The sequence below is a fragment of the Pseudophryne corroboree genome, chromosome 8 (assembly GCF_028390025.1).
Source record: "Pseudophryne corroboree isolate aPseCor3 chromosome 8, aPseCor3.hap2, whole genome shotgun sequence".
NCBI lineage: Eukaryota > Metazoa > Chordata > Amphibia > Anura > Myobatrachidae > Pseudophryne > Pseudophryne corroboree.
The window spans coordinates 450,817,904-450,845,890 of NC_086451.1; the positions used below are offsets into that span (position 1 = coordinate 450,817,904).

At 47.3% G+C, this 27,987-nt stretch overlaps 1 protein-coding gene across 4 annotated transcripts in view; it reads left to right on the forward strand.

Moving 5' to 3' along the window:
* The first annotated feature begins 5,378 nt into the window (after window positions 1–5,378).
* The window catches only part of DAXX (death domain associated protein), a 98,921-nt gene continuing 76,312 nt past the window's right edge, over window positions 5,379–27,987 (forward strand). For 3 of the 4 annotated variants that reach the window (XM_063938243.1, XM_063938246.1, XM_063938245.1), the window contains exons 1-3: window positions 5,379–5,478; window positions 24,346–24,595; window positions 26,154–26,964. In XM_063938243.1, coding sequence (XP_063794313.1) covers window positions 24,425–24,595; window positions 26,154–26,964 — 982 coding nt within the window. In that variant the 5' untranslated portion in view covers window positions 5,379–5,478; window positions 24,346–24,424. The other variant, XM_063938244.1, reaches the window with a different exon arrangement.

A 27,987-nucleotide genomic window follows, 5' to 3' on the forward strand; every position in this document is an offset into this window, starting at 1 on the left:
CCAGGACGAGTTCTAAGAACCACCCGGTCACGGTGAAAATCAGAAAGGGAGACCTACAGGACAAGGCACCCAGATCTGAAACCCGTTTAGCAGAGGCGATAGCCAGCAAGAACAAGACCTTAAGAGTAAGCCACAACCAGTGGTTGTCTTTGTCTCCGGAAAAGATCCTGAAACTTCAGGACAAGATAAGATGCTTCCTCTCTCGCCCACGTGTGTCGATACACTCGGCGATGCAAGTACTAGGCCTCATGGTGTCGGCTTTCGACATGGTGGAGTACGCTCAATTTCATTCCCGCCCTCTACAGAGGTTAATTCTCTCTGAGTGGGGCAGCCTGCCTCACCGGATCAGGTCTCAAATGATCTCCTTGTCTCCGGAGGTCCATCTGTCACTGAGCTGGTGGCTTCAGGACCAACGATTGAGCAGGGGTCGTCTCTTCTGGATCTCCCACTGGGTCTTTCTGACGACGGATGCCAATCTGGGGGGCGGTGTTAGAGCAACACTCTCTTCAGGGTCGGTGGACCAGGGAGGAATCTCTCCTCCCGATAAACATTCTGGAATTGCGGGCAGTGTTCAATTCGTTGACACTAGCCCTGCCTCTAGTACAGAACAGGCCTGTTCAAGTACAGTCGGACAACGCCACAACGGTGGCATACATAAATCATCAAGGCGGCACTCGAAGCCGCATGGCAATGATGGAAGTGTCAGAAATTCTTCGTTGGGCGGAATGCCATATCGGCAGTGTTCATTCCAGGAGTCCTCAACTGGGAAGCGGACTTCCTCAGTCATCAGGACGTACACGCCGGAGAGTGGAGCCTTCATCCAGAAGTCTTTCAACTCCTAGGGGACAAGTGGGGCCTACCAGATGTAGACCTGATGGCGTCTCGACACAATCACAAGGTTCCGGTCTTCGGAGCAAGGATAAGGGATCCTCAAGCAGCGTTCGTGGATGCACTGGCAATTCCATGGAACTTTCGGCTGCCGTACGTGTTCCCTCTGGTGTCACGTCTGCCCAGGGTGATAAGCAAGTTCAAGCAAGGAGGAGGAATACTACTTTTAATCGCTCCAGCGTGGCCCAGATGGCATTGGTTCTGAGACCTGCAGGGTCTCTCGATAGAGCGTCCTCTTCTACTTCCACAGCACCCAGACCTCCTCGTTCAGGGCCCTTGTGTCTACCACGATTTGGCCCAGCTGGCTTTGACGGCGTGGCTCTTGAAGCTTCCGTACTGAGGGCCAAAGGATTTTCAGAGGCGGTTGTTCAAACTATGTTGAAGGCCCGTAAACCGGTGTCTGCTCGGATTTATTATAGGGTCTGGAATTCTTACTTCGCCTGGTGTGCGACTATCCATTATGATGCGTGTAAGTTCAGTACTGCCAAGCTTTTGGTTTTTCTGCAACAAGGCCTGAACTTAAGGTTCATATTTCTGCCTTGTCGATATGGTTTCAGAGAAAAATTGCGACTCTGCCTGATGTTCATTCAAGGTGTTTTACGGATTCAACCTCCCTATGTCCCGACTGTGGCTCCTTGGGATTTGTCAGTTGTTCTTGACACCTTAAAAGACTCTCTGTTTGAACCTCTTGAGTCTGTGGACCGCGCTCCCTTGTGCACCATGCTCTGAGCAGGGACCAGAGAAGATTTCTTCCAGTTGATAAGCCACCTGTGGGCTTGCAGGAATTGGACCGTCAGTTCCATAACAGAGGAGAACCTCTGGAGAGTTCACCAGGATCAAACAAGTTGTCCAGATACGGCAGGATCCTGACAGCAGATCAGAGCCGTCATGACCGCCATGAACTTGGTGAAAATTCTTGGAGCCATGGTCAGACGGAAAGTTAAGGCCTGGAATTGAAAATGTAGGTTGCCAATAGCAAACCGCAGGTATTGCTGATGCAACACTGCAATAGGTATATGCAGGTAAGCATCCTGTATGTCCAGGGATACCATATAGTCCTTGGGCTCCAAAGCCAGAACAATAGAGCGAAGCATTTCCATACGGAATTTGGACAATTTCACAATTTTGTTCAAAGACTTGTAGTTGAGAATGGGCCGACAGGACCCGTTTGGTTTCGAGACTAGGAACAGCATGGAATAGTACCCTCTGCTTCTCTGAGCGAGAGGCACCGGCACTATCACTCCTGTATCCAGAAAAGATTGTACCACCAAATGGAGAGTTTTTGCTTTTACCTGATCCGAAGGGATGTTTGTTGAGCAAAATTGGCGAGGGGGACGTTTCTTGAAAGAGACGGCGTATCCGTGAGTGACTACTCCCCTTACCCAGGCGTCCGAAGTGGTCTGTAAGCACGCCTGAGCAAAATGTAGAAGTCTGCCTCCCACCCTGGGATCCACCAGGGGGAGGCCCGCCCAGTCATGCAGCAGGCTTGTCTGTTTTGGAAGTAGGCTGAGGGACAGCCCTGGCACGTTTAGGTTTGGGTTTAGAGGGTTTGAAAGTGCGAGCCTGTTTCGGGTACGCCTGACCCTTTGCTTTACCTGGAGGTTAAAAGGAACGAAAGGAATTACTGTTAGCCTTCGGAGCCGAAGGAGAAGTACTAGGCAGACATGCAGTCTTAGCTGATGCCAAGTCAGCAACAATCTTGTTGAGATCTCCCCTAAAAAGAATGTTTCCCTTAAAAGGGATCACCTCCAAGGTCTTTTTAGAGTCCAGATCTGCAGACCAGGACCTCAACCAGAGAATCCGGCGAGCTTGAATGGACGTAAATGGACATTTAAGCAACCCTCCACACGCTTATCTGTCAGTTCCTTCAGTGAGGTGACGGTAGTGACAGGCAGAGCAAAGGACACCACCAGACGGGCGACTTGTGAATCCACTGGTGGAGGTGTTTCCCAATTTTTACTTAACTCTGCAGCGAGAGGATAACGAGCTAGCATCTTTTTAGACAGGGAAATTTTATTTCCTGGATTTTCCCAGGATTCCTGACTAATGTCAGCCAAGTGGTCAGAATTAGGTCAAACTAATTTAGTAACCTTCTGACGTTTAAACTTATCTGGTTTCTTAAAGGTAGCTGGAGGCTCTTCGTCATCATCGATTTGAAGAATCAGCCGTATAGCCTCCAAGAGGTCAGGAACATCCACTTGGGTCAGGGATTCCCCATCAGAAGCATCTGCATCAGTGTCTAAGGGATCAGTGTATGCGCCATCTTCATCTGATGAAATATCTGTAACATGAGTGGACTGTGAGGATGTAAGTGCCCGCATAGAGGACACTTTGATCTTAGGCGGGCGAGGGTTAGGATTTTGCTTGGCCAAAGACTGATGTAATTGCTGTAACTAAGAGGACAGAGCATCTGCCCATGGTGGATTAACAGCAGGCTGTAATGGCACATGAGGTCCCATAGATGGCGCAAGTCTATTTACCAGCGTAGTCAGTAAATTAGAGAATATAGTCCACGGTGGGTCAGTACCTGCACCCTCAGCTGCAATATTTTCCTCAGAGACATCCGGCATGAACACTGGCCGACACAGAGTCTGCCACCGAACCCTCACCCTGATGAGCTGACATTATATGAAAGCTTTACCGTAGAGCGAAATAGTACAATAAAAGCAGACAGAATACCTAAAAAAAATCTCCCCGGATAGTGTGACTACAGGCAGAGCACACACGGAGGATTTAAGAGGTAAATGGTGACTGTAAAACACAGAGAAAATACCAAAAAAAGTATATCCTGTGAAAACCACTATATTATATGAAAACCCTGACGCACATAGCCCCCCTCAGGGTACAGAATAGCACAGGGTACAGGATAGCAGTAGATTTGACATACACGGAATGGAAATCACACAGCAGCTATTGGCACACACAGTCACATGTACAATGCAGAAATTATCACAGATAACAATAAAACTGCACTAGACTAGCAATACTGTAGTAACTGCACTGCACAAGTAAAGCTAATGAGGTATATAGATATAGCAATGCACAGTAAACACTGGATGTATATCACAGGGTACTTGTATTAAACAAACCTGACAAAGTGCACTTGTTCTTAACTAACACTGTCAGCAGACATGTAGAATACTTAAGTGTCCTGTAAATGCACAGCGCTGATGATGCAGGCGGCTTTACAGAGGAGGCATTGCCCAGCAGTCCCAGAATCAGCGCAGCTGTGTGTAATGGCGCCCAAACGCTGACAGGGAGTGAGGGAGAGAGATACAGCTCCAGTGCAGGGACATTAGCACTAAATGGCGCCCTGCGGGCTGGGGGAGGGGCTATAGGTCAGAGCCAGATCCCCTTGCTGGACTTCACTACTGGTACTGCGGGCCTTAAAGAAACAGACTTATTGTAAAATCTGACCTGTGCCCATGCCCTGGAGGTCTAGTGGGGTCCCCGGACATCCACAGTGTCCATGCCAGCGTGCGCGGTCCGCCTCCCAAGGGCCGCGCCAGATCGCGGTTTGCAGCGGGTCCCGCCTGGGGGACCCTCTTACCTCCTCCTTTCAGCGGCCACGTGATCCTGGAGAGCAGCGGTGGTGTGTGTGTGCCCTCATGAGAGAACCGGAGCCCCCGCTGTAGTTACCCGGCAAACAGGGCGCGGGAATGTACAGCGCAGCTGGGAGGTGATGGAGCCGCAGCATGATGTGTCAGAATGACACATAGCACTTTTAAGTGCCTATGCTGTGGCTCTGAAGTCTTCTTTCTTCACTTGAAAGCTCTTTTCAGGGCTGCCTAGCGCAGCCCCTCCTGTTAGCTGCCTGCACTGCAGGCACCAACTTACAAACTGAGGCTGAGCTCCTGTGCACGGAGGCGGGGTTATAGAGGAGGCGGCGCTGTGCATCCTGAGAACAGTCAAAGCTTTTAGCCTGTTGGTGCTTTGGATCAAGATCCAACTCTACACCCAGATGTTATCCCTGTGGAATCCCAGTGTACCCTGCTGCAGAAATGATTATTATTTTTATTGAGTACACCCCCCAAATTTCCTTGCAATGTATAACTGCTGTAGCGTGCACTGTATATATATATATAGGGGCAGTGACAGACACTCTCCATGGATAAGGTACAGTGGGGTAAATGTATGAATCAGTGAAAAGAGTGCAGAAGTTGGCCATGGCAACCATTCAGTTGCCACCCATATTTTATAGAATGCACTTGATAGATGTTACTGTTCAAAGCTGATTGGTTGCCATGGGCAATTTCTCCAGTCCTTTCACCGCTTCATACATCTCCCTCAGTGTGCTGCTTTGCAGGCTGCAGCGCACAGTCAGTCATACACATTTGAGACCCGCCAAAACCCTGCCAACCGTGAAGCTCTGCTGCTGACAGACATGGGCCACGCCCTCCGGTGGGCGTGTTCTGACAGCTGTCCAGCAGACGGCTCCTCCCCTCCGCGCGCTTTCTACCTTTCGAAAGCGCGTGGCCCCGCCCCCTCCCGCTCTCCGCTTTGTGTCTGCGTCACACCGGAAGCGGAAGCAGAAGTCTTCTCGCCGCTGGCACCAGAGAGGCCGGAAGTAGAGGGTGGAATAGCTGAGCGGTAAATATCCCGGGGACGGGGACTTAGCGGGTGTCTGTGTGTGTGGGGCCGGCGGGTACTGCACTGGGGTGGCTGTGTGTGTGTAATTGGGTGTGACACGGGCATTGGGGTGTCCTGCCAGTGGGGGCTGTGCTGCAGGGTGGGAAGCGGGTCACCGGCACCGGGTAGAGCTGGGCCTGGTGCTCATGTGATGCCTGGTCCTGGCTACATAGGCAGCAATGTGATGGAAGGAGACCCCTGGGCTGGCTGCTGACAGCTGTGAGGCTCCTGTTTACTGACAGCTGGATAAAGGTGACTGAATAGCCCCGTGTTTACTGACATGTTCTCTGTGTTGTGTGAAATCACCAAGAAAACATAAAAATAACCAACCCCCGGGCTCCTGGACCTATACACTGTGTCAAACATGGCTGCCATGCTCCTCCCATCCGGGTCACCGGTGCGGTAGATAATATGTAACCGTTGGTGTACTTGGCGCTGCCTGGGATCACTATTCAGCCCTACTAACCCCTGTTGTTTCCTTTCTCTCCCCCTCTTACTCCTCTATTTCTCCCCCTCTTTTTCTTTGCTACCCCGCTGCTCTGTCTCTAGCCTTCTTTGTCTTGCTCCTGCCGTGTGTCTGTGTCTCTATCTCTCCTGTCGCTCTGTTTCTTCTTCTTTTAGCCCATCTCGCTTTTTTATTTAGACATCAGTAGGACCGTCTTTAGTTCCTTGACTAGACATTGACTGCAGTGTGCATGTCACACCCCGGCCTTTTCCAACAAAATCCCCGGTACAGGCCGGGATTTGGAACACTGTTCCAATCTGGGATAGGCGTCTTTCACACTGCGGCTCCAACTAGTGCAGTCTCTGTGTTCCGCTGGTGCTTGGAAATGACATAATATCCAAGCTGGGAAATCTAGATCTCCCCATTATTGGATCAAAAATGGAATAGACCAGTGACTGTCTGTTTTATCCCGGAGGGTGGCTGTCACCGGGGAGACAGGCAAGGAGAGATTACAGCCTCCCTGTATGAAGCGGGAATTTGGTAAAAACCAGAGTGTTCCGCTCCATACGGGGAGGCTGTAATTGCTACTTCCCTGACGACAGCTGACACAAGGCCTAATTCAGACTTGATTGTTGTTGTGCAAATTCACAAGGCAGTTGATTGGCGATTGACTGCGCGTGCGTATGGATCGTAGTGTGCACGTGTAAAGCCAAATTGTTAATCCAGAGACATTTTTGATCGATAGGCGTACGCAAGTTGATTGACAGGAATCCAGCGTTTGGGGTTGGTAACTGGCTGTTTTCTGAGTGTGTCAGTAAATACAGGAGTTCCCAGGTGTTTTCAGGGCAGGTGTGTGACGTCGGCTCCGGCCCCGATCAGCCTGTTTGTATCGCACTGTGGGAGTATGTCCCGGGCTACGCACAGACTGGAAAAATCATTTGATAGTGAGATGCGAACAAATTTGTAGCTGACCGGCGAATGCAGAGATTTCCGCAAGGCATACGCAGACTTGCAGCGGGGCGGATTTTCACTCTGGGCGGTGACTATCTGATTGCAAACCTCTGCAAATTCACAGAGGTGCGATCAGGTCTAAATTAGGCCCACAGACTAATTTTTTGCCAATCCCCATGCTTTAAACATGACCCGGATTACCCGTTTAAACTGTCCCTTAACCTGCGTCCAACCCTGGCCGTTACCACTGGGCCCTTTTTGGGGTTTTTTGGGACCCTTTTCCACTGAGCCATGTCTTGGGTTATCACTGCAATAACCTGAGTTTTAGCAGCAGTGGAAAATGGGTATTAGTTGGCCCATGCGTGCTGATGGCGTCTGTTTTTAAGCTTTATGGAGGTCTGATGTAATTATTTTCTGTTTGGTTATGGGGTAGAACTGCAGGATGCACAGTGAGTGAGCGTTATTTTTATTTAATAAAAGTCGTCGGTTAGACATGCACGTGTGTACACCGACATGATGACCTCCTTTTTTTTTTTTTTTTTTTTTTTTTTTTTTTAATCGGCACTTGATTTTGTTATATACATTATCTTTAGCAATTCCTTTTTCTTTTCATCTTGCTTTTGTACTTTTTGGGATGTCATCCCCTTTTCCTTCAACATCGTTATATATTTTTGGTTGTGGATAATGTGATGTTATTGGGCAATTATCATTAGTGTTTGCATCATGAGCTCGTCTGTGATGAGTACGTATGGGAAATTAAATGGGTGTTTGGCTGGAACTCTCTGGGAGGAACATCACTGACATTGGTGGGAGGAGTCAGAGTTCAGACTACCTCAACTGCCAAGATTACATAATTTTTATCGGCAGTTAGTTTTATTATATAGATTGCACATTTTACTGACCACTGTTGCCAACAATTTAGGGTATGTAGTTATTTTTTAACATTCATGTAGCAACAGCATATTCTATTGCATTTTTTTTTTTTAACTGGGAAAACAGTAACATGACTGGGTTAGAGTCTACCTAATTGGTGCTATTTATTATCTAGTTTTCGCAACATAATGAATGTCCCGTGATTATCGCTTGCCGGTCCCCCCTCTAACTCCATTTTTGCTGATTATAACCTTTTATTTTTGATAGTTGATGCTACTGGACAAATAAGTGATTCATCTGACAAGTCATTTGTTTGTCCACAGCTTCCGGCTGCCTGTATAATTATCCCTAGCCTTCCAGTCACATTTGTATGCTCCCTTATTAGTCATTAGCACAACCTAATCTTCATTAGGGTAAGTACACATGCAATGCGGTCAGCATATTGACTCACGACTTCAACAGGTATGATGTCACAGGCTGTGTTTGAAAAATGACAGGAGACGACTTGCTGGTACTTTATATCCGCCCAATTTATCACTCTCCAAGGCTTTAGTACATAGAACCCCCATAGAGAGCACAATGAGCACATTGCAGGGTTGGTGCATTCATTGTGGGTAATAAATACCACGTGTTATATGTTCCACACATGAACGGTACCAGGTAGGATTTACCGTGGGTGGAATAAGTCACACCTAGGAATGGTGGCACTAAATGGGGTAGTTGCAGCGTCCTAGCGCTCGGAGTAGGGTCCTAACATAACGGTCAGATCCATGTAATTTTCTGCCCATCCACCAGGTAACACGTATGATGATATACCCTGCCTGTATGACTAGATCAATATGTAGTATATCCTGCCTAATACTTAAGAGTTTAACAGGAAGCAGTTAACATAGATATTAAATAATGGTATGAATTTAAGTACTAGGAAATATTAAAGGGTTTTTTTTGTTTGTTTTGTTCTTTGTTTTTTAAATGTAAGCAACGAAATGTCAGTCTCTTCAGGTGCATACACACTTGCCGATAAAATGAACGACGTCACTTATTTTCACCCTTCCTGAACGACGTTCACTTTCTCGGCAAGTGTGTATGACGACCAATGCACGGCCCCGCGGGACGTTAATGACCTTCGCTGGCGGCCGTGCATGCATGGTCAATCTGGACTGTCGTCCAAGAGCTGCCAGCCCGGCCGCGGCATGGCATCACTGAGCGATATGGTCATCATATCGCTCGGTTTGTGTGCCCTGCCCAGGAGGGGGAAACTCTACACGACGTCACTCATAGAACACGTCGTCTAGTGTGTACCCACCATTAGGGTGCTTATGTATCAGTGATTATAGAGTATTTTAGGCCAGTTCAGCAGCTGTTCCAAATAACTTTTCTGAGAATGTTATAAAGGAAACAAAGAACAAACAAGAAGGAACTGCAATCTGCTGGATCAATAACCTCTCGACATTAGCAAGCTCAATCATATAATTAATAATGACAGAAAGGTACATAAAATGTATATGTATACATCAAGGAGTATCTCATGCAAATGTATGAGTGACCACTCAAAAATAAAAAGTGTAAGAAACTAAGTTAAAAGGTCCTTTTGTGTAAGGTGTTGTGTATATATCCATATTTCAAAATTGTATCTTTTGTACTCAGTAGGACGTATAAGTTACTTTCTCTTACGTCCTAGTGGATACTGGGGTCCTGTACTTTAGTACCATGAGGGTATAGATTGGATCCACTGGAGCCTGGCACTTTAAAACTTTTAGTGTGTGTATGCTGGCTGCTCCCCTCTATGCCCCTCCTACCAGACTCAGTCTAGGAAAACTGTGCCCAAGGAGACGGATATAATATGAGAGAAGAACATGTCTGGCCCTACCAACATGTCTGCGCTCTGGCAGGGAGCTACACGCCGTGTCCCGGGTCGCAGTGGCTGCCTGTGACGTCAAGCAACAGTCACGGGCCGCCCCCTCCCCCCAACGGTGCGGACATGCGTTGTCCCGACCGCGCCCTGTCAGCGGCGGTCTGACGCCATTGGCACGCCCCCTCCCGCCCAGTGGCTGCCTTTGCCTATCAATTAGGAAGAGGCGATCGCAGCCCTGAGATGCTTTTAGCATCTCACTGGGCTCCCAGGGTGTGCGTGCGCACTCCACAAAAAAAATTCAGACTGCGAGCGATGCAGTCTGAATTACCCCCTCAATTGTCTTGGGGCGTCTAAAAATCCAGTCTAAATGGGACCTTTTAGATGCCCAAACAATTGTCACAATTCAATTGTGTTTGGGTGCCCGTGCTCATTGCGCATGTTGTGCCCAAACAGACCGAGTTTAGCTGCCTAAAACGGCTAAACCCGCCTAAACTCCCTGCTTTGGTCTTCCAAACTCCCGAGTTTCCACTCCCGGCGCTATTCAATTCAGCTCAAGTTAAGTTGGCGAATGCCCGTTCTCCTGGCCTTATTAGGTTGTTTTGTCGGGAGAATGGGCATTCTCCGACTTAACTCCCCGCCGCAATGCTGATACCCAACAGAATCGGCCTCGCGGCAGCACTTTTGTCGAATTTCCTCTCTCATCCCCCAGGGGTGAGAGAAGTATTCCCGACAATTAGTGTCACTTGGCGCTGTATTGAATTGCGCCGGGAGCGAATACCCGGCGCTATTCAACTGTCTGTGAATTGAATTGACCCCTTAGAGGCCCCGGTGTTTGTCCTTGTGGTCAGGTGCCTTACATAGAATTTGACGACAGAGAAGAACCATTTGGCTCATCTAGTCTGCCCTTTTAGGGTGCAGTGATTAGGGTTTTGGTTAGTGTTAGGGCTAGTATAGGGTGAGATTATACAGACAGATAGTTATGACCAGGCCGCTGGGAAAAGTGTCCAGGGTTGAGTGCAGGAGCCATAGGGGAAAGATTTAAATGAATCGGAGGTTCAACAGCAAGTGTGTTATCTCCTTGCAATGTCAATGTGCCCTCACGTAGTGTCCAGGACATGGAGAAAGCAGGTGTGTGAATTGGAGAGAGACCAACGAGCAAAGTAGATTCCTGGTTGACTGGTATCCTACTGTTTAACTCCTGATTAACTCTAATAATGCTTTACATGTAAAAAAAACACTTGAATAAGAAAAAACAACCACACTACATCCCATTAACGACTGCAGCCTATACACTAATTCCTTGGATGTTAAAGGAAGAATGCAGTCTTCCTATTTCAGTGGGATGATGGATATCTGGTGCTGGCACTATAGGGCCCTGGTGTCCGTATGTGTATGTCCAGGGGAGTGCATCCGAGACTCCGGTGAACGGACATTCTGACATGCAATACAGAATTTTTGGTCAGTGTTGTAAATCACCCCCCACAGATGCGTTTGCCGAGACACAACTATCCTGTGAGCAAGGCGGCAAAGGGCTAGATGCGCAACAGTAACTTCAGATCCTCCGATGAGTATAGAGAAACCGTCCTAACGTGTTTCTTTACCATCACTTTAGATGCCCGATTGGGCGCACAAAACAATTGAATACCACCCTAAGGGGGGAATTCAAATATTTGAGAAGTCGGTTGGGTGTCTGTTTTTGTCCTGTCTATTAAATAGGAAAAAACAGACTCCCAACTGACTTTCTCATTTGTTTTTTTCTAAATGTAATCTGGATTACTAATCTAGAATTTCTTAGAATTTGTTTTAGCGTTTATTGGGCTAGTCTGGGTTTTACATACGCTTTTAAAATAACTTCAGGCTTTATTAATATGTTCATGTGTGTTCTGGAATCACATTCTGTGAAGAAGCTGCTTAATGGCTTAGGCTACCCTAAAACTACTGTATAGTTATTGTGTTGCTGAGTAATAGTTTGTGTCAGAGACTGCGCAAAAGTGACAGTCATTGAAAAATGTGAATGATTCATAATACACACAACTATCAGAGTAGGATTATTCAATACAAGACATATGGGGGCCATTCAAATGTTGGGGAGTTTGCTTTTACTAATAGTCGTCTATTGGATCTTTTCAAATGTTGCTCCGGTCAGACGCCCATTAGCCGCATCAGTCACACTTCACCTCACACCTCTGGAGGCTGCAAGCTGAAATGTGTGAAAAGTTGGCTGTTCGGGTGCCCAAACAGGACTTTTTTCCGTTGCGCAACAAGCGCAATAATTAAAGGGTGCGCAGAACAATTGAATAGCAATAATGGGCGCCCTTTAATTATCGCTAAAGGACGAACATTTGAATAGCCCCCATAGTGTTACAACGTATATAAGCTCTGACATTGTTGATCACAAACTCTTATGCTGCTTTCACATCGCAAAACCTGCTTTTGAAATGGTATTTGAAACGGTTCTTAAAACGGGTCTGAGCAGTTAAACCCCTTTCACATCTCATGTTGTAATCAGTAAATTACCATTTCATTCCCGTTTTGGTACCTTTCACACTGAACCCGTTTCACCCATAGAAAACAGTGGTTGTCATTATAAATGGACTTTTCTGGCCCACACATTATTATTAATCACTAATTAATTCATTATTAATAATTTGGATAGTCGTACGATGGAACCCAGCAGCTTGAAGCATATCTATTTTTATTAGATGGAATTAGGTACTTGGTTTGTCTTTTTTGGAGGCACAAGTATTATTTATATATTTCTCTATCGTCCTAGTGGATGCTGGGGTTCCTGAAAGGACCATGGGGAACAGCGGCTCCGCAGGAGACAGGGCACAAAAAGTAAAGCTTTTCCAGATCAGGTGGTGTGCACTGGCTCCTCCCCCCATGACCCTCCTCCAGACTCCAGTTAGATTTTTGTGCCCGGCCGAGAAGGGTGCAATTCTAGGTGGCTCTCATAAAGAGCTGCTTAGAGAAGTTTAGCTTAGGTTTTTTATTTTACAGTGATTCCTGCTGGCAACAGGATCACTGCAACGAGGGACAGAGGGGAGAAGAAGTGAACTCACCTGCGTGCAGGATGGATTGGCTTCTTGGCTACTGGACATGAAGCTCCAGAGGGACGATCACAGGTACAGCCTGGATAGTCACCGGAGCCGCGCCGCCGGCCCCCTCGCAGATGCTGAAGCAAGAAGAGGTCCAGAATCGGCGGCTGAAGACTCCTGCAGTCTTCTAAAGGTAGCGCACAGCACTGCAGCTGTGCGCCATTTTCCTCTCAGCACACTTCACACGGCAGTCACTGAGGGTGCAGGGCGCTGGGAGGGGGGCGCCCTGGGAGGCAAATGTAAACCTATATAAGGCTAAAAATACCTCACATATAGCCCCCAGAGGCTATATGGAGATATTTAACCCCTGCCTAAATGCAATAAATAGCGGGAGACGAGCCCGCCGAAAAAGGGGCGGGGCCTATCTCCTCAGCACACAGCGCCATTTTCTCTCACAGAAAGGCTGGAGAGAAGGCTCCCAGGCTCTCCCCTGCACTGCACTACAGAAACAGGGTTTAAACAGAGAGGGGGGGCACTAAATTGGCGATATAAATATATTAAAGATGCTATAAGGGAGAAACACTTATATAAGGTTGTCCCTATGTAATTATAGCGTTTTTTTGGTGTGTGCTGGCAAACTCTCCCTCTGTCTCTCCAAAGGGCTAGTGGGGTCCTGTCCTCTGTCAGAGCATTCCCGGTGTGTGTGTGCTGTGTGTCGGTACGTGTGTGTCGACATGTATGAGGACGATGTTGGAGGAGGCGGAGCAAATTGCCTATGATGGTGATGTCACTCTCTAGGGAGTCGACACCGGTATGGATGGCTTATTTAGGGAATTACGTGAGAATGTCAACACGCTGCAAGGTCGGTTGACGACATGAGACGGCCGACAAACAATTAGTACCGGTCCAGGCGTCTCAGAAACACCGTCAGGGGCTTTAAAAACGCCCATTTACCTCAGTCGGTCGACACAGACACCGACACTGAATCCAGTGTCGACGGTGAATAAACAAACGTATTCCTTATTAGGGCCACACGTTAAGGGCAATGAAGGAGGTGTTACATATTTCTGATACTACAAGTACCACAAAAAAGGGTATTATGTGGGAGTGAAAAAACTACCTGTAGTTTTTCCTGAATCAGATAAAATAAAATGAAGTGTGTGATGATGCGTGGGTTTACCCCGATAGCAAATATTGGCGTTATACCCTTTCCCGCCAGAAGTTAAGGCGCATTGGGAAACACCCCTTAGGGTGAATAAGGCGCTCACACGCTTATCAAGTGGCGTTACCGTCTCCAGATACGGCCGCCCTCAAGGAGCCAGCTGATAGGCAGCTGGAAAAATATCCTAAAAAGTATATACACACATAAGGTGGTTATACTGCGACCAGCGATCGCCATCAGCCTGGAGAAGCAGTGCTGGGTTGGCTTGGTCGGTTTCCCTGACTGAAAATATCTGATTGATATAGAGCATTTAATGGGATGCATTATATATTTATGTATGCGAGATGCACAGAGGGTTATGTGCACTCTGGCATCAAAATAAATGCGTGGTCCATATCTCCCAGAAGATGTCATGGACACGACAGTGGTCAGGTGATACATATCCCATACGACACATGGAAGTATGGCCGTATAAAGGGAAAGAGTTATTTGGGGTCGGTCCAACGGACCTGGGGGTCTCGGCAACAGCTGGAAATCCAACCTTTTTACCCCAAGTTACATCTCAGCAGAAACAGACACCGTCTTTTCAGCCTCAATCTTTCCGTTCCCATGAGGGCAAGCGGGCAAAAGGCCAGTCATATCTGCCCAGACATAGAGGAAAGGGAAGTAGACTGCAGCAGACAGCCCCTTCCCAGGAAAGGAAGCCCTCCACCGCGTCTGCCAAGTCCCCAGCATGACGCTGGGGCCGTGTAAGCGGACTCAGGTTAGGTGGGGGTGTAGTCTCAAGAGTCTCGACGCGCAGTGGGATCACTCGCAAGTTGACCCCTGGATCGTAATAGTATTATCCCAGGGGTACAGATTGGAGAGTCGAGACATCTTTTCCTCGCAGGTTCCTGAAGTCTGCGTTACCAACGGCTCCCTCCAACAGGGAGGCAGTATTGGGAAAAATTCACAAGCTGTATTTCCAGCAGGTGATAATCAAAGTACCCCTCCTACAACAAGGAAAAGGGTATTAGTCTTCCACACTATATTGTGGTACTGAAGCCAGACGGCTTGGTGAGACATAGTCTAAATCTGAAATCTTTGAACACTTACATAAAGGTTCAAATCAAGATGGAGTCACTCAGAGCAGTGATAGCGAACCGGAAAGAAGGGGACTATATGGTGTCCCTGGACATCAAGGATTACCTCCATGTCCAAATTTGCCCTTCTCAACAAGGGTACATCGGGTTCGTGATACAGAACTGTCAATATCAGTTTCAAAAGTTGCCGTTGAATTATCCACGGCACCCCGGGCCTTTACCAAGGTAATGGCCGAAAAGATGATTCTCTTCAAAGAAAAGGGGCATCTTAATTATCCCTTACTTGGACGATATCCTGAAAGGGGCAAGTTCCAGAGAACAGTTGGAGGTCGGAAAAGAACTATCTAAAGTAGTTCTACGATAGCACGAGTGGATTCTAAATATTCCAAAAATCGCAGCTGTTTTTCCGATGATACGTCTGCTGTTCCTAGGAATGATTCTGGGCATAGTCCAGAAAAAGGTATTTCTCCTGGAGGGGAAAGCCAGGGAGTTATCCGACCTAGTCAGAAACCTCCTAAAACCAGGCCAAGTATCAGTGCATTAATGCACAGGAGGCCTGGGAAAAATGGTGGCTTCTTACGAAGCGATTCCATTCGGCAGATCTCACGCAAAACATTGTCAGGGAGATTTGCTGGACGAATGGTCCGGATCGCATCTTCAGATGCATCAGCGTATAACCCTGTCTCCAAGGACAAGGGTGTTTTTTCTGTGGGGGCTGCAGAGTGCTCATCTTCTAGAGGGCAGCACATTCAGCTTTCAGGACTGTGTTCTGGTGACCACAGATGCCAGCCTGAGGGGCTGGGGAGCAGTCACACAGGGAAGAAATTTCCAAGGAGGTGTGGTCAAGTCTGGAGATTTCTCTCCACATGAATATACTGGAGCTAAGGGCAAGTTACACTGCTCTGAGCCTAGGAAGACCTCTGCTTCAAAGTCAACCGGTGCTGATCCAGTAGGACATCATCATGGCAGTCGCCCACGTAAGCAGACGGGGCGGCACAAGAAGCAGGAGGGCAATAACTGCAAGGATTCTTCGCTGGGCGAAAGATCATGTGATAACACTGTCAGCAGTGTTCATTCCGGGAGTGGACGACTGGGAAGATTTCCTCAGCATGAATGAATTCCACCCGGAAAAGTGGGAACTTCATCTGGAAGTTTCCACATGATTGTAAACCATTGGGAAAGACCAAAGGTGGTTATGCTGGCGTCCCACATGAAGCGCCAGGTCTAGAGACCCTCAGGCAATAGCTGGGACGCTCTGGTAACACCGTGGGTGTACCAGTCGGTGTATGTGTTCCCTCCTCTGTTTTTCATACCCAGTGTATGGAAAATGATAGGAAGAAGAGGAGTAAGAACTATACTCGTGGCTCCGGTTTGGCCAAGAAGGACTTGGTACCCGGAACTTCAAGAGATACTAGGAAGGATCTTGATTCAGCAAGAATCATGTCTGTTCCAAGACTTACCGCAGCTGCGTTGACGCCAGGGCGGGGGAACGCCGGATCCTAAGGGAAAAAGGCATTCCGGAAGAGGTCATCCCTACCATGGTCAGAGCCAGGAAGGAGGTGACCGCACAACATTATCACCGCTTAGGTGAAAATATATGTTCCATAGTGTGAGGCCAGGAAGGCTCCACGGAAGAATTTCAACTAGGTTAATTCCTACATTTCCTGCAAACAGGAGTGTCTATGGGCCTAAAATTGGGGTCCATTAAGGTTCAAAATTTCGGCCTGTCGATTTTCTTCCAGAAAGAAAGTGGCTTCAGTTACTGAAGTCCAGAAGTTTGTTAAGGGAGTACTACAACCCCCTTCGATGTCTCCAGTGACACTGGGCGATCTCAATGTAGTTTTGGGATTCCTAAAATCACATTGGTTTAAACAACTCAAATCTGTGGATTTGTTATATCTCACATGGTAAGTGACCATGTTGTTGGTCCTGGCCTCGGCCAGGTGAGTGTCAGAATTGGCGGCTGTGTCTCACAAAGCCATATCTGATTGTCCATTCGGACAGAACAAAGCTGCGGACTCGTCCCCAGTTTCTCCTGAAGGTGGTGTCAGCGTTTCACCTGAACCAGCTTATTGTGGTACCTGCGGTTACTAGGGACTTGGAGGACTCCAAGTTGCTGGATGTTGTCAGGGCCCTGAAAATATAGTTTCCAGGTCGGCTGGAGTCAGGAAATCTGGCTTGCTGTTTATCCTGTATGTACCCAACAAGCTGGGTGCTCCTGCTTCTAAGCAGTCGATTGCTCGTTGGATTTTTAGCACAGTTCAACTTGCACATTCTGTGGCAGGCATGCCACAGCCTAAATCGGTTAAGGCCCATTCCACAAGGAAGGTGGGCTCATCTTGGGCGGCTGCCCGAGGGGTCTCGGCATTACAACTCTGCCGAGCAACTACGTAGTCGGGGGAGAACACGTTTGTAAATTTCTACAAATATGATACCCTGGCAAAAGAGGACATGGAATTCTCTCATTCGGTGCTGCAGAGTCATCCGCACTCTCCCGCCCGTTTTGGGAGCTTTGGTATAATCCCCATGGTCCTTTCAGGAACCCCAGCATCCACTAGGACGATAGAGAAAATAAGAATTTACTTACCGATAATTCTATTTCTCGGAGTCCGTAGTGGATGCTGGGCGCCCATCCCAAGTGCGGATTATCTGCAATACTTGTACATAGTTATTGCTAACTAATTCGGGTTACTGTTGTAGTGAGCCATCTTTCAGAGGCTCCTCTGTTATCATACTGTTAACTGGGTTCAGATCACAGGTTGTACAGTGTGATTGGTGTGGCTGGTATGAGTCTTACCAGGGATTCAAAATCCTCCCTTATTGTGTACGCTCGTCCGGGCACAGTACCTAGCTGGAGTCTGGAGGAGGGTCATGGGGGGAGGAGCCAGTGCACACCACCTGATCTGGAAAAGCTTTACTTTTTGTGCCCTGTCTCCTGCGGAGCCGCTGTTCCCCATGGTCCTTTCAGGAACCCCAGCATCCACTACGGACTCCGAGAAATAGAATTATCGGTAAGTAAATTCTTATTTTTTTTAAATTATTATTTTTTTTAGATGGAATGGTTAAATACAGGAAAAAAATGGCGTGGGGTCCCCCCTCCAAAGCATAACCAGCCTCGGGCTCTTCGAGCTGGTCCTGGTTCTAAAAATGCGGGGGGAAAATTGACAGGGGATCCCCCGTATTTTTAAAACCAGCACCGGGCTCTGCGCCTGGTGCTGGTGCAAAAAATACGGGGGACAAAACGAGTAGGGGTCCCCCGTATTTTTCACACCAGCATCGGGCTCCACTAGCTGGACAGATAATGCCACAGCCGGGGGTCACTTTTATGCCGTGCCCTGCGGCCGTGGCATTAAATATCCAACTAGTCACCCCTGGCCGGGGTACCCTGGGGTAGTGGGGACCCCTTCAATCAAGGGGTCCCCCCCCCCCAGCCACCCAAGGGCCAGAGGTGAAGCCCGAGGCTGTCCCCCCCCCATCCAATGGGCTGCTGATGGGGGGGCTGATAGCCTTTGTTGTAAATGAAAATATATTGTTTTTTCCAGTAGTACTACAAGTCCCAGCAAGCCTCCCCCGCAAGCTGGTACTTGGAGAACCACAAGTACCAGCATGCGGGAGAAAAACGGGCCCGCTGGTACCTGTAGTTCTACTGGAAAAAAAATACCCAAATAAAAACAGTACACACACACCTTGATAGTAAAACTTTATTTCATACGTCGACACACACATACTTACCTATGTTCACACGCCGACATCGGTCCTCTTCTCCATGTAGAATCCAGGGGTACCTGAAAATAAAAGATCAATATACTCACCTCAACCAGGCTCCAGAGATAAATCCACGTACTTGGAGAAAAAAAAAAAACCGGACAACCGACCACACGGACTGAAAGGGGTCCCATGCTGACACATCAGACCCCTTTCCACGAATGAGACCTGTCAGTGACAGCTGTCACAGAAAGGTCTCTTAAGCCAATCAGGAAGCGCTACTTCCGTGGCGCTCACCTGATTGGCTGTGCGCTGTCTGTGTTGTGACAGCGCATCGCACAGCCCAGTCCATTATATTCAATGGTGGGAACTTAGTGGCTAGCGGTGAGGTCACCCGCCGGTCAGCGGCTGACCGCGGGTGACCCCACCGCTAGCCGCAAAGTTCCCACCATTGAAAGTAATGGAGCGGCTTTGCGATGCGCTGTCTGACAGCTCAGACAGTGCACAGCCAATCAGGTGAGCGCCACGGAAGTAGCGCTTCCTGATTGGCTGAAGGGACTTCAGTGACAGGAGTCACGTGATGTCCCGGCATTCGGGGAGAGGGGTCTCATGTGTCAGCATGGGACCCCTTTCGGTCCGCAGGTCCGGGTGTTCGTTTTCTTTTTTTGCCAAGTTCGTGGATTTATCTCTGGACCATGGCTGAGGTGAGTATATTGAACTTTTATTTTCAGGTACCCCTGGATTCTACATGGAGAAGAGGACCGATGTCGGCGTGTGAACATAGGTAAGTATGTGTGTGTCGGCAGTGTGTAATAAAGTTTTACTGTCGACGGTGTCTGTGTCCTGTTTTTATTTGGGTATTTTTTTCCCATTAGAACTACAGGTACCAGCGGGCCCGTTTTTCTCCCGCATGCTGGTACTTGTGGCTCTCCAAGTACCAGCTTGCGGGGGAGGCTTGCTGGGACTTGTAGTACTACTGGAAAAAACAATATCTTTTCATTTACAACAAAGGCTATCAGCCCCCCCATCCGCAGCCCATTGGATGGGGGGGGACAGCCTCGGGCTTCACCCCTGGCCCTTGGGTGGCTGGGGGGGGGACCCCTTGATTGAAGGGGTCCCCACTCCCCCAGGGTACCCCGGCCAGGGGTGACTAGTTGGATATTTAATGCCACGGCCGCAGGGCACGACATAAAAGTGACCCCCGGCTGTGGCATTATCTGTCCAGCTAGTGGAGCCTGATGCTGGTGTGAAAAATACGGGGGACCCCTACTCGTTTTGTCCCCCGTATTTTTTGCACCAGCACCAGGCGCAGAGCCCGGTGCTGGTTTTAAAAATACGGGGGATCCCCTGTCAATTTTTCCCCCGCATTTTTAGAACCCGGACCAGCTCGAAGAGCCCGAGGCTGGTTATGCTTTGGAGGGGGGACCCCACGCCATTTTTTCCCGTGTTTTTCACATTTAAACGTGTATAAAGCCACTCTCTCATGTGTCTCCTATGTTTTCCAAGCTGTTTCCTGGTTGTGGCTGGTGACATCACACATGGAGACAGCCTATCATCTTCTGGGGCTTGCAAATACCGTTTCAGACCCTTTCACACTGCACAGTGAAATGGGACTGAAACGGGTAGGACCCTGCTTTTTTACCGTTTCAAAATACCGGTATTTTGAAAACGGTAAATTGAAGGGGACCCTTTCACATCGCAGCTTGACCCGTTTAGGAAGCCAGTTAAAACGGCAAAATACCGGGTATAAGCTGCGGTGTGAAAGGGGTATTACATTTGCAGATTTGTACATTAGTCCTCCACTAGTTTGGATGAATCGATGCATTGTGTATATTAGATACTGTCACATACAATTTTATTGTTGAATAAAAGCAGTGCTCAGCATTGTTTTAACTGAACACCATAAATATTTTTTATTTATTTTTTTTTCTATTTTTTTTTTTCTTTCTTTGTCACTATTTCTTTTTTTATCTGTTTTTAATATTTTGCTCCCGGGAGAGTTCAAGGGAAATCGCCTCAGACATATTGTTCTAGTGTATGGGGCCTTATTTAGGGTATCCTGGAATACATATAAATACATAGGCAATATATATTGCCTTCAAAATAGCAGTACAAAATTGAAAAATATTGTTTATGATTAAAGCATACCTAATAAGGTTTACTAATTTAAGTTGTTAAGGAATATGAGTACACCCTATGTAAATGGACTTTTGTTCCTTTTTTTTTTTTTTGCCCCTGTTGATATATATTCTTAACTGTTGGGGTGTATCATATAGGTGGCGGGGTGAGAACATATTATTTGTAGATTTGGTAAGCGCTTCCTTCTATACATCAGGACCTTGGGCCTAATTGAGACCTGATCGCTCCTCTGTGAATTTGCAGAGGTTTGTGGTTGGATAGTCGCCGCCCAGACAGAGTGAAATTCCGCCCCGTGCAAGTCTGCGTACGCCGTGCGAAAAGCTTTGCAAACACCGGTCACCTGCAAATCCATTCACAGCTCACCATCTAATGATTTTTCCAGTCTGTGCAGTGTGTGTGTAGCCCAGGACGTACTCCTACAGTACGACAGAATCAGGCTGATCAGGCCGGAGCCGATGTCACACACCCGCCCTGAAGACGCTTGGGAACGCCTGCGTTCTTCCTGGCACTCCCAGAAAACAGCCAGTTACCTCCCCCAAACGTCCGCTTCCTGTCAGTCAGCCTGCATTCACCTAGCAGAATTTTTTCGCAGTTTGGACTCGCGCCTGTGCATTACGATCCGTGCACATGCGCAGTAGTTCGATAATTGGCCACCATGTGACAACGATCAGGTCTGAATTAGGCCCCTTGGTATCTGCATGAGCCTGGTCCTGACATGGGCTGTCCATGTAAATGTGTTATGAATAATTGATAAATTCCCTTGTGTATGAGGCCTTGCAAAATTGTATCAGAGCAGCTTCAGCTGCAAATTGAGGTCTTAGGGTACATATAGTGAGAGGGTATCCCACACCAAGATTATGTATGTAGTTCTAGTCAAGGGAATCTAGAGATAATTCTTAACAAAAGGGAAACTGTAGGTTTATCTGGATGATGGACAGTGTCTAGGTCGACAGTAGATTAATACACTATAGTAGTGTTCACGCTAAGCTGTTTAAGCGGGCTGCTACACCCTGCCCATATCACGGCACCGCACTACAGTAGCCTGCCCTGCGCCGTCTCCACCTGCGGTTACCAATAACTGCTGGGGGAATAGAACTAGGGACCAGACCAGCATATCTGTAAGTTCTGGGCGTGCCCCCTAGAGTGACTAACTGAGGGCATGATGCGAAATCACCCAGGTCAACCCCCTTTTTAGGCGCTTGCCCTTTTTGGCGTGCGCAGGGGTACCCTCTCCACACCACAGCATCCTGCCCTTTTCCCCCCCGGTCTGGCGTGAACACTACATATGGTCGACATGTACAAAAGGTTGACATTGCATTGGTTGACACACAAATGGTTGATGTGTTTTTTAATGTTTTCCCAACATTTGCTTGATTTTTCTATCCACGTGGACTACAACTGGAAATATTACCCTTGCCCGAAGCCTGGCCAGCATATACATTTTTACTGATGGTGGTCACATGTTGCCAAACATATAAAATTTGACCCCCAAAAATTTAAAAAATACTTGTCGTGTCAACCATTGTTGACCTTTTGTACATGTTGACCTAATGCATGTCGACCTATTGACTGTGATGTAAATACTGTAGATCTTCTATAGCACACACGACTGGTAGGTGCTGTCTACGCAGTCAGATGTATGTACAAAACTAAAGAAAAGGAACCCGTATACCATAGGTGCACCCTCGTTCTCATTTATTTGAGAATCAGTATTAATAAGATATCCGTAGAAACAGGTATCAGATATTGGGGGTTCTACAATTCTCCCGAATTCTGTTTTGGCTGATCAAAAAGACCGGATATTGCGATTAATGACCAATGGTCATTATTGCTGTATCTAATTAGAGGCCGTTGTGATCAGCAGAAATTGGACCCGCGATCGTGCAAAAACCAATGGGATCGGGGATAAGTCCCCGATCCCACGTGTTATCGCGGCTGCGGCAGGCCACTTATCGTGGAAGCATAATCCCTGATCAGTGCCAGTATCGGGGCTAATTGGATAGCCTCTGGCGATGCAATAATGACCACAGGGTAATTGGGTACCCTCCATTATGCTATAAATGCAATGCTATTTATTGCTCACTTATTACAGTTTGGATTTTTTTTATATACTATGCTTGAATCAGCCCTATTATAGGGTATACGTCTGTAATTTAATACTGTTTGAAATACGAGAGCAATAAATAACATAACATTTATAGGGTAAGTCCTGATACCTCTGTAAGTATATCTTATTTAACTTGCCTTTTAAAGCACATGTCAACAAGGTAGTGAGTCTACCTATGCTATATGGATGCCTTTTCTTTAGTTTGTAAATTGAGATCTGCAGAGTTATTCTAAATCATAATTTAGGCGTGTTCTCATGCTCCAACGCAGCAGAATATTGGGGGTCATTCTGACCTGATTGCACACTGCAGTTTATCGCATCGGTGCGATCGGGTCAGAACTGCGCTGGCGCCGCAGTGCGCCGGCGCATGCCAGACGACCGAAGGCCGTCGGGCCGCAGCGATCGCCTCTGCCTGATTGACAGGCAGAGGCGGTTGCTGGAAGGGGGGGTGCGGAACGGCGGCGTTTCATGGGCACGGTCCGGCCAACGCAGGCTGTACCGGGGAGCAGTGAGTAGCTCCCGGGCAGCACGCTAAAGCTGCGCTGGTCGGGAGCTACTCTTGAAATGCAAAGGCATCACCGCTGTGCGATGCCTTTGCACTTCTGCGGGGAATGCACTTCCCCGCATGTCAGTGTGAATGATCATAGCTGTGCTAAATTTAGCACAGCTTCGATCGTCTCAGAATGACCCCCATTGTTCTCAGAATAGTTGTGGAAGAATACACGATTTCCCTTTTGCCAATGTTGACGTTGTGAAAATTAAAAACATGGAAAGACACCGCAATTACCTGTTTCTGTAACACAAATAAATGATTTGTGTTTTACAGGGAAAATGTTAAAAGCATGTGAGTATTTAACGCAGTTATCTCTGAACAGTATACAGAGGTGCAGCATGTTATGTGATGGCAGAGGGGGGAGATGGAGGGGGAGGATTTTACAGTTCACAGGTTACTGCAAGTCGGAGTTGCAGTAAAGGTGCCACCCCCTCTTTTTCACAGCAGTTAAATACATATATTGTATGTTCTAAAGCACTTCTTGTGATATTTTTACAATTGGAGTCAATGTAATATAATTTATAATTATTCTATTAAAGCTCCTTCTTTTTGTTTCTTTGTATAGAAGTCATTTCAGTTACTCAACTCAGAGATGCAACTGTGCGGAATATGCAGTTATGGGGCCCATGCTATTTGTGCAATGGCAGATGGATAATCACTGCTTGTATCTCTGTCTTTAGTAACCCATGTGCCAGCAAGTTACTGCTTGGTGGTGCCCTGACCTGGAGGTCATTTAAATCATGGAACCAGGCGCATTTGTGTTTTGATATTTGCTTTTATAAATGTAAATCTCATTGAATGATTTGTTCACAGAGTAATAGAAATACGATTAGCTTGAAAGTTTTATTTGTGCTTTTTATGTGCAAAATCTACTATAATACTGTAGTACGTTATACATAACCGTTTTTCTCTTGGCAGGTCAGCATCGATCCTCATGTGCTTCGTCCTGCCATGCTGACTCTGTCTCATGTCAGACCTTAAGTTCTGAAAAAGAAAGATGGCCCATGCGGGTGAGATCATTGTGCTAGACGACGACGATGATGACGAGGAGCCACTACAGTGCCCCGAAGCGAAGAAAAGTCCTTGTAAGGCCCCACCGAGGCAGAGTAATGGGAAGAAGGAAAGTGCCAACGATATGAGCGCGGAGAATAAAAGGCTGTTTGAGGAGGTGAGCGCCAGACACAGAGCAAGTTGACCGGTTTAGAGCACCTCCATTAAACTCTGCATATTTCAATAAAACCTGGAATAAAATGTTTTCTCTTTAAAAACTTTTGGCCGTCAGTGTACAACACTCTGGTTGTGTGCACGGGATGTGGTCAAGAACCGACAGCGGAATCCCAACGGTTGGAATGCCGACGGGTCCCGACGGTTAGTGTTAGGCTGCGGGAGGGGTGGGTTAAGGTTGGAATACTCTCAAGGGTCTGTCGTGTCAGGATCCTGACTGCCGGCATTTTGTACCCAAACCTTAAACGTCCAGGGATCAGGAAGTTGCAACAGTTTGCCGCAGGTGTATGGATTCCATTACCCCTGTCTGTTGGGGCTCTATAATGTGAAACAGGAGAAGAGTTGTGATGGGAAGAACTTCAACCCTCAAAGGGGATCAACCTTTTAAATGTCCAGTTCCTGTACTCTCCATACAACCCTATGGTAGCAGTGTTCCCAGATGCACAGGGAGAAATAGATTTAACCAACGGTGAGCTACCAAAAATCCTTTCTTCCCTGTGGCTGTAGGAGGACACAGACCAACCATCCAGGAATTCTGGGGCTCAAATGCAATGGTCTGCGAGGAAATAACAAACTGGTGTCGACCTAAAAACAAATTGGCGCTTTAAATCTAGCGGACTATGGCGCTGGTGCCCGCAAATCACATAACTTTTACATTTGGGGCTTGGTCTGTGTTGTGATTTTTCCCCTTTTTCAGAGTCTCCTCGCAGTGATAGATGAAAACAGAAGAGGGGTGGGGGCAGCGGCATTTTAACAGAGGAGGGGACCTGTGTGCAGACTCCAGGTGGGCTCCCACCTCTCTACTGCGCAGTAGACTCTGGCTATTGTGCATGCGCAGGTATCTGGAAACATGGCGCCCGCCAGGTTCCAGCGACTAATCGCTACTAAGCATACGTGGCGCCCATTTTGCCGGTGATTTTGCTGCAGCTATGATGCAGGACTCCAAAAAGTTATTTAAGCCTGGGCTCCCCGCGTGCACCGCAGACACTGCAGCCATTATAGCTACGCCAATGGGTGGGGGGGGGGTTAAAGGGAGAATGAAGGATCCTTTTACTATTTCTGGTGCCCTGCCCCCTAGTGGTGAAAATAATTCAATGCCAGTGCGCCCAAACAGACTTTCACGTTTAGGTTAAAAAAAATTCCAAAGTGTCTACCCTGTTTTGATTTTCCTTTCTTTTCCCTCAAAAAAATAATAATAAAATATATATATATATATATATATATATATAAATAATTTTTTTCATTTTTTTCCCCCTTTTGTTTTCATGTCTTGTAATTCTGCTGTTTAGGCTTCATGTCACTTGGTCACCATTTTCATTTTATATTTCATTGTTGACATTTTTCCCCTTGTTTCTTTAGTGGTACAAAAATGCATCTTTATCTTTTGTTTTATTGAAAAAAAATGTTTATATATATTCTTTGAGAACCATTTTTTCAGTAATGAATGCCATGTACTTCTCTAAATCTGACATAACCCTCGGACTCCTTTTATTCTTTTTCAGTTTGTAGATTACTGCTCAAAACTAACTTCGGAACACCCAGAGGTAATCTCCTTTCTTCAGGGACGACACGCCAAGGCCAATCCTGTATATCTTTCTTCTGTCGCTTTCCGCAACACCCTGGGCAGTTGCCTGACCCGGGTACAAAACAAGCGCTCAAAAATCTTTGTTTATATCAATGAACTGTGCACAGTACTTAAAGCAAATTCTCAGAAGCGAAAGGTCAGCCTGCACAGCCCAGCCCTTCGGAATCCTGCTGCGGAAGTAGCGGACGTTGCGAATGATGAAGAAAAGGAAACAGAGGAGGCACCAGAAATTAAAAAAGGTTCAAAACGTCAGATCCGATACCTTGAAAATCTTCTGAGGATTTACTCTCTGGAGATCAAGAAGCTGCAAGAGAAGGAGCTGTCTCTAGAGGACTTAGAAGATGAAGACTCTTCCTACATCCAGGAATCTAGACTTAAGCGCAAATTGTTGCGCATCTTTGAGAAACTCTGTGAACTTAGAGACTGCCCCAGCCTCACAGGTCGTGTGATAGAACAAAGGATACAATATCGGGGCACTCGTTATCCAGAAGTAAACCGCCGCCTGGAAAAGTTCATCAATAGCTACCGAGACATCTTTCCCGATTATGGGGATGTGCTGCGGGTGATCCAGAAAGCAAACGAGAAGCACAACCTGACTCTGTCGCGCAAGCAAATGCAAAGCATGGCTCAGGACGCTTTCCGGGAACTTGGGAACAAGCTGCAGGACAGGAGACATTTGGACATGGTGTATAACTTTGGGAGTCATCTTACAGACTCCTTTAAGAATGGTGAGTGAGAAGCTCTAAGAGGTGTAATTATTTGCTTGCCATTGCACTACATTTGTGCTGGTAAGCCTGGGTTTTTTTTTTTTTGTGGTGTTTTTTTTTTTTTTTTTTATTTTATCATTCATCCATGGGGGACACAAGGACGACAATAAGTATAGGTGGTGAACTGGAGCCTTGGCATCAAATAGTTAAAGTTCTTTACCCAGCCCAAACGCACAGGCTTCCTCTCCACTATACCCAGCCCCCAGCCTAGAGGACCAGTTTGGTGCCTGAAGCAAAGGCCACGCTTTTTAGGAGGCTCCTGTTAGCCTCCTTGTGGTTTGTTTTTGTTTTATTTCTTTTTTTAGCCGTTTCAGTTTTCTCTCTTTTATTACTACTGATCAGGCGGTGGGACAGTGTCTTGGCTGACTCCACCACCGCTGATACCCGGAGCGCTGGCCGCTGCTCCCTGGTGCGCTGTGGAACCTGGCCAAGGACACAGACTCCGCTACCAGCGCTCCGACCACCGGGCAGGGGAAAGGTGAGGTATACAGGAGGCAGGCTTGCAAGCAAAAAGCTCTACTCGCTGGCGAGGGAGGCTGTCTCCGGTGGGGGCCAGGTCTTCTCTGCACCCCTTCTAGACCACCAGGCTATACTTGGTAATGGGTCACTATTAAATAATGGCATCTATTTCCTCTGGGTACAGCTTATCCCTTTAGCTCCTCCCCCACCCCTTGGCTCGCCCCCTACCTCAGGCTAGCCACCAAAAGGGCTTCTCTCTCTCCACCCACAAACGCTAGGCGGCCATTTTCCTCCGTGCCTGCCTTGCTGAAGTGAGAGAGACACAGTCTCCTGTATACCTCAACCCATGGCCACGTTATACATTTAGCTCCTTCCTCCCCTGATGGGGCTGGTTTGTTGAGCAATGTATTGCCCATTTATTTTTAAATCCGCATTGAAGGCTCTATAGTTTTTTTAACTTACAGTTGACGTATACTACTGTGTTTCTGCAGTTTTTCTGTGTTTAGTCTACTATTTAGTGGGAAC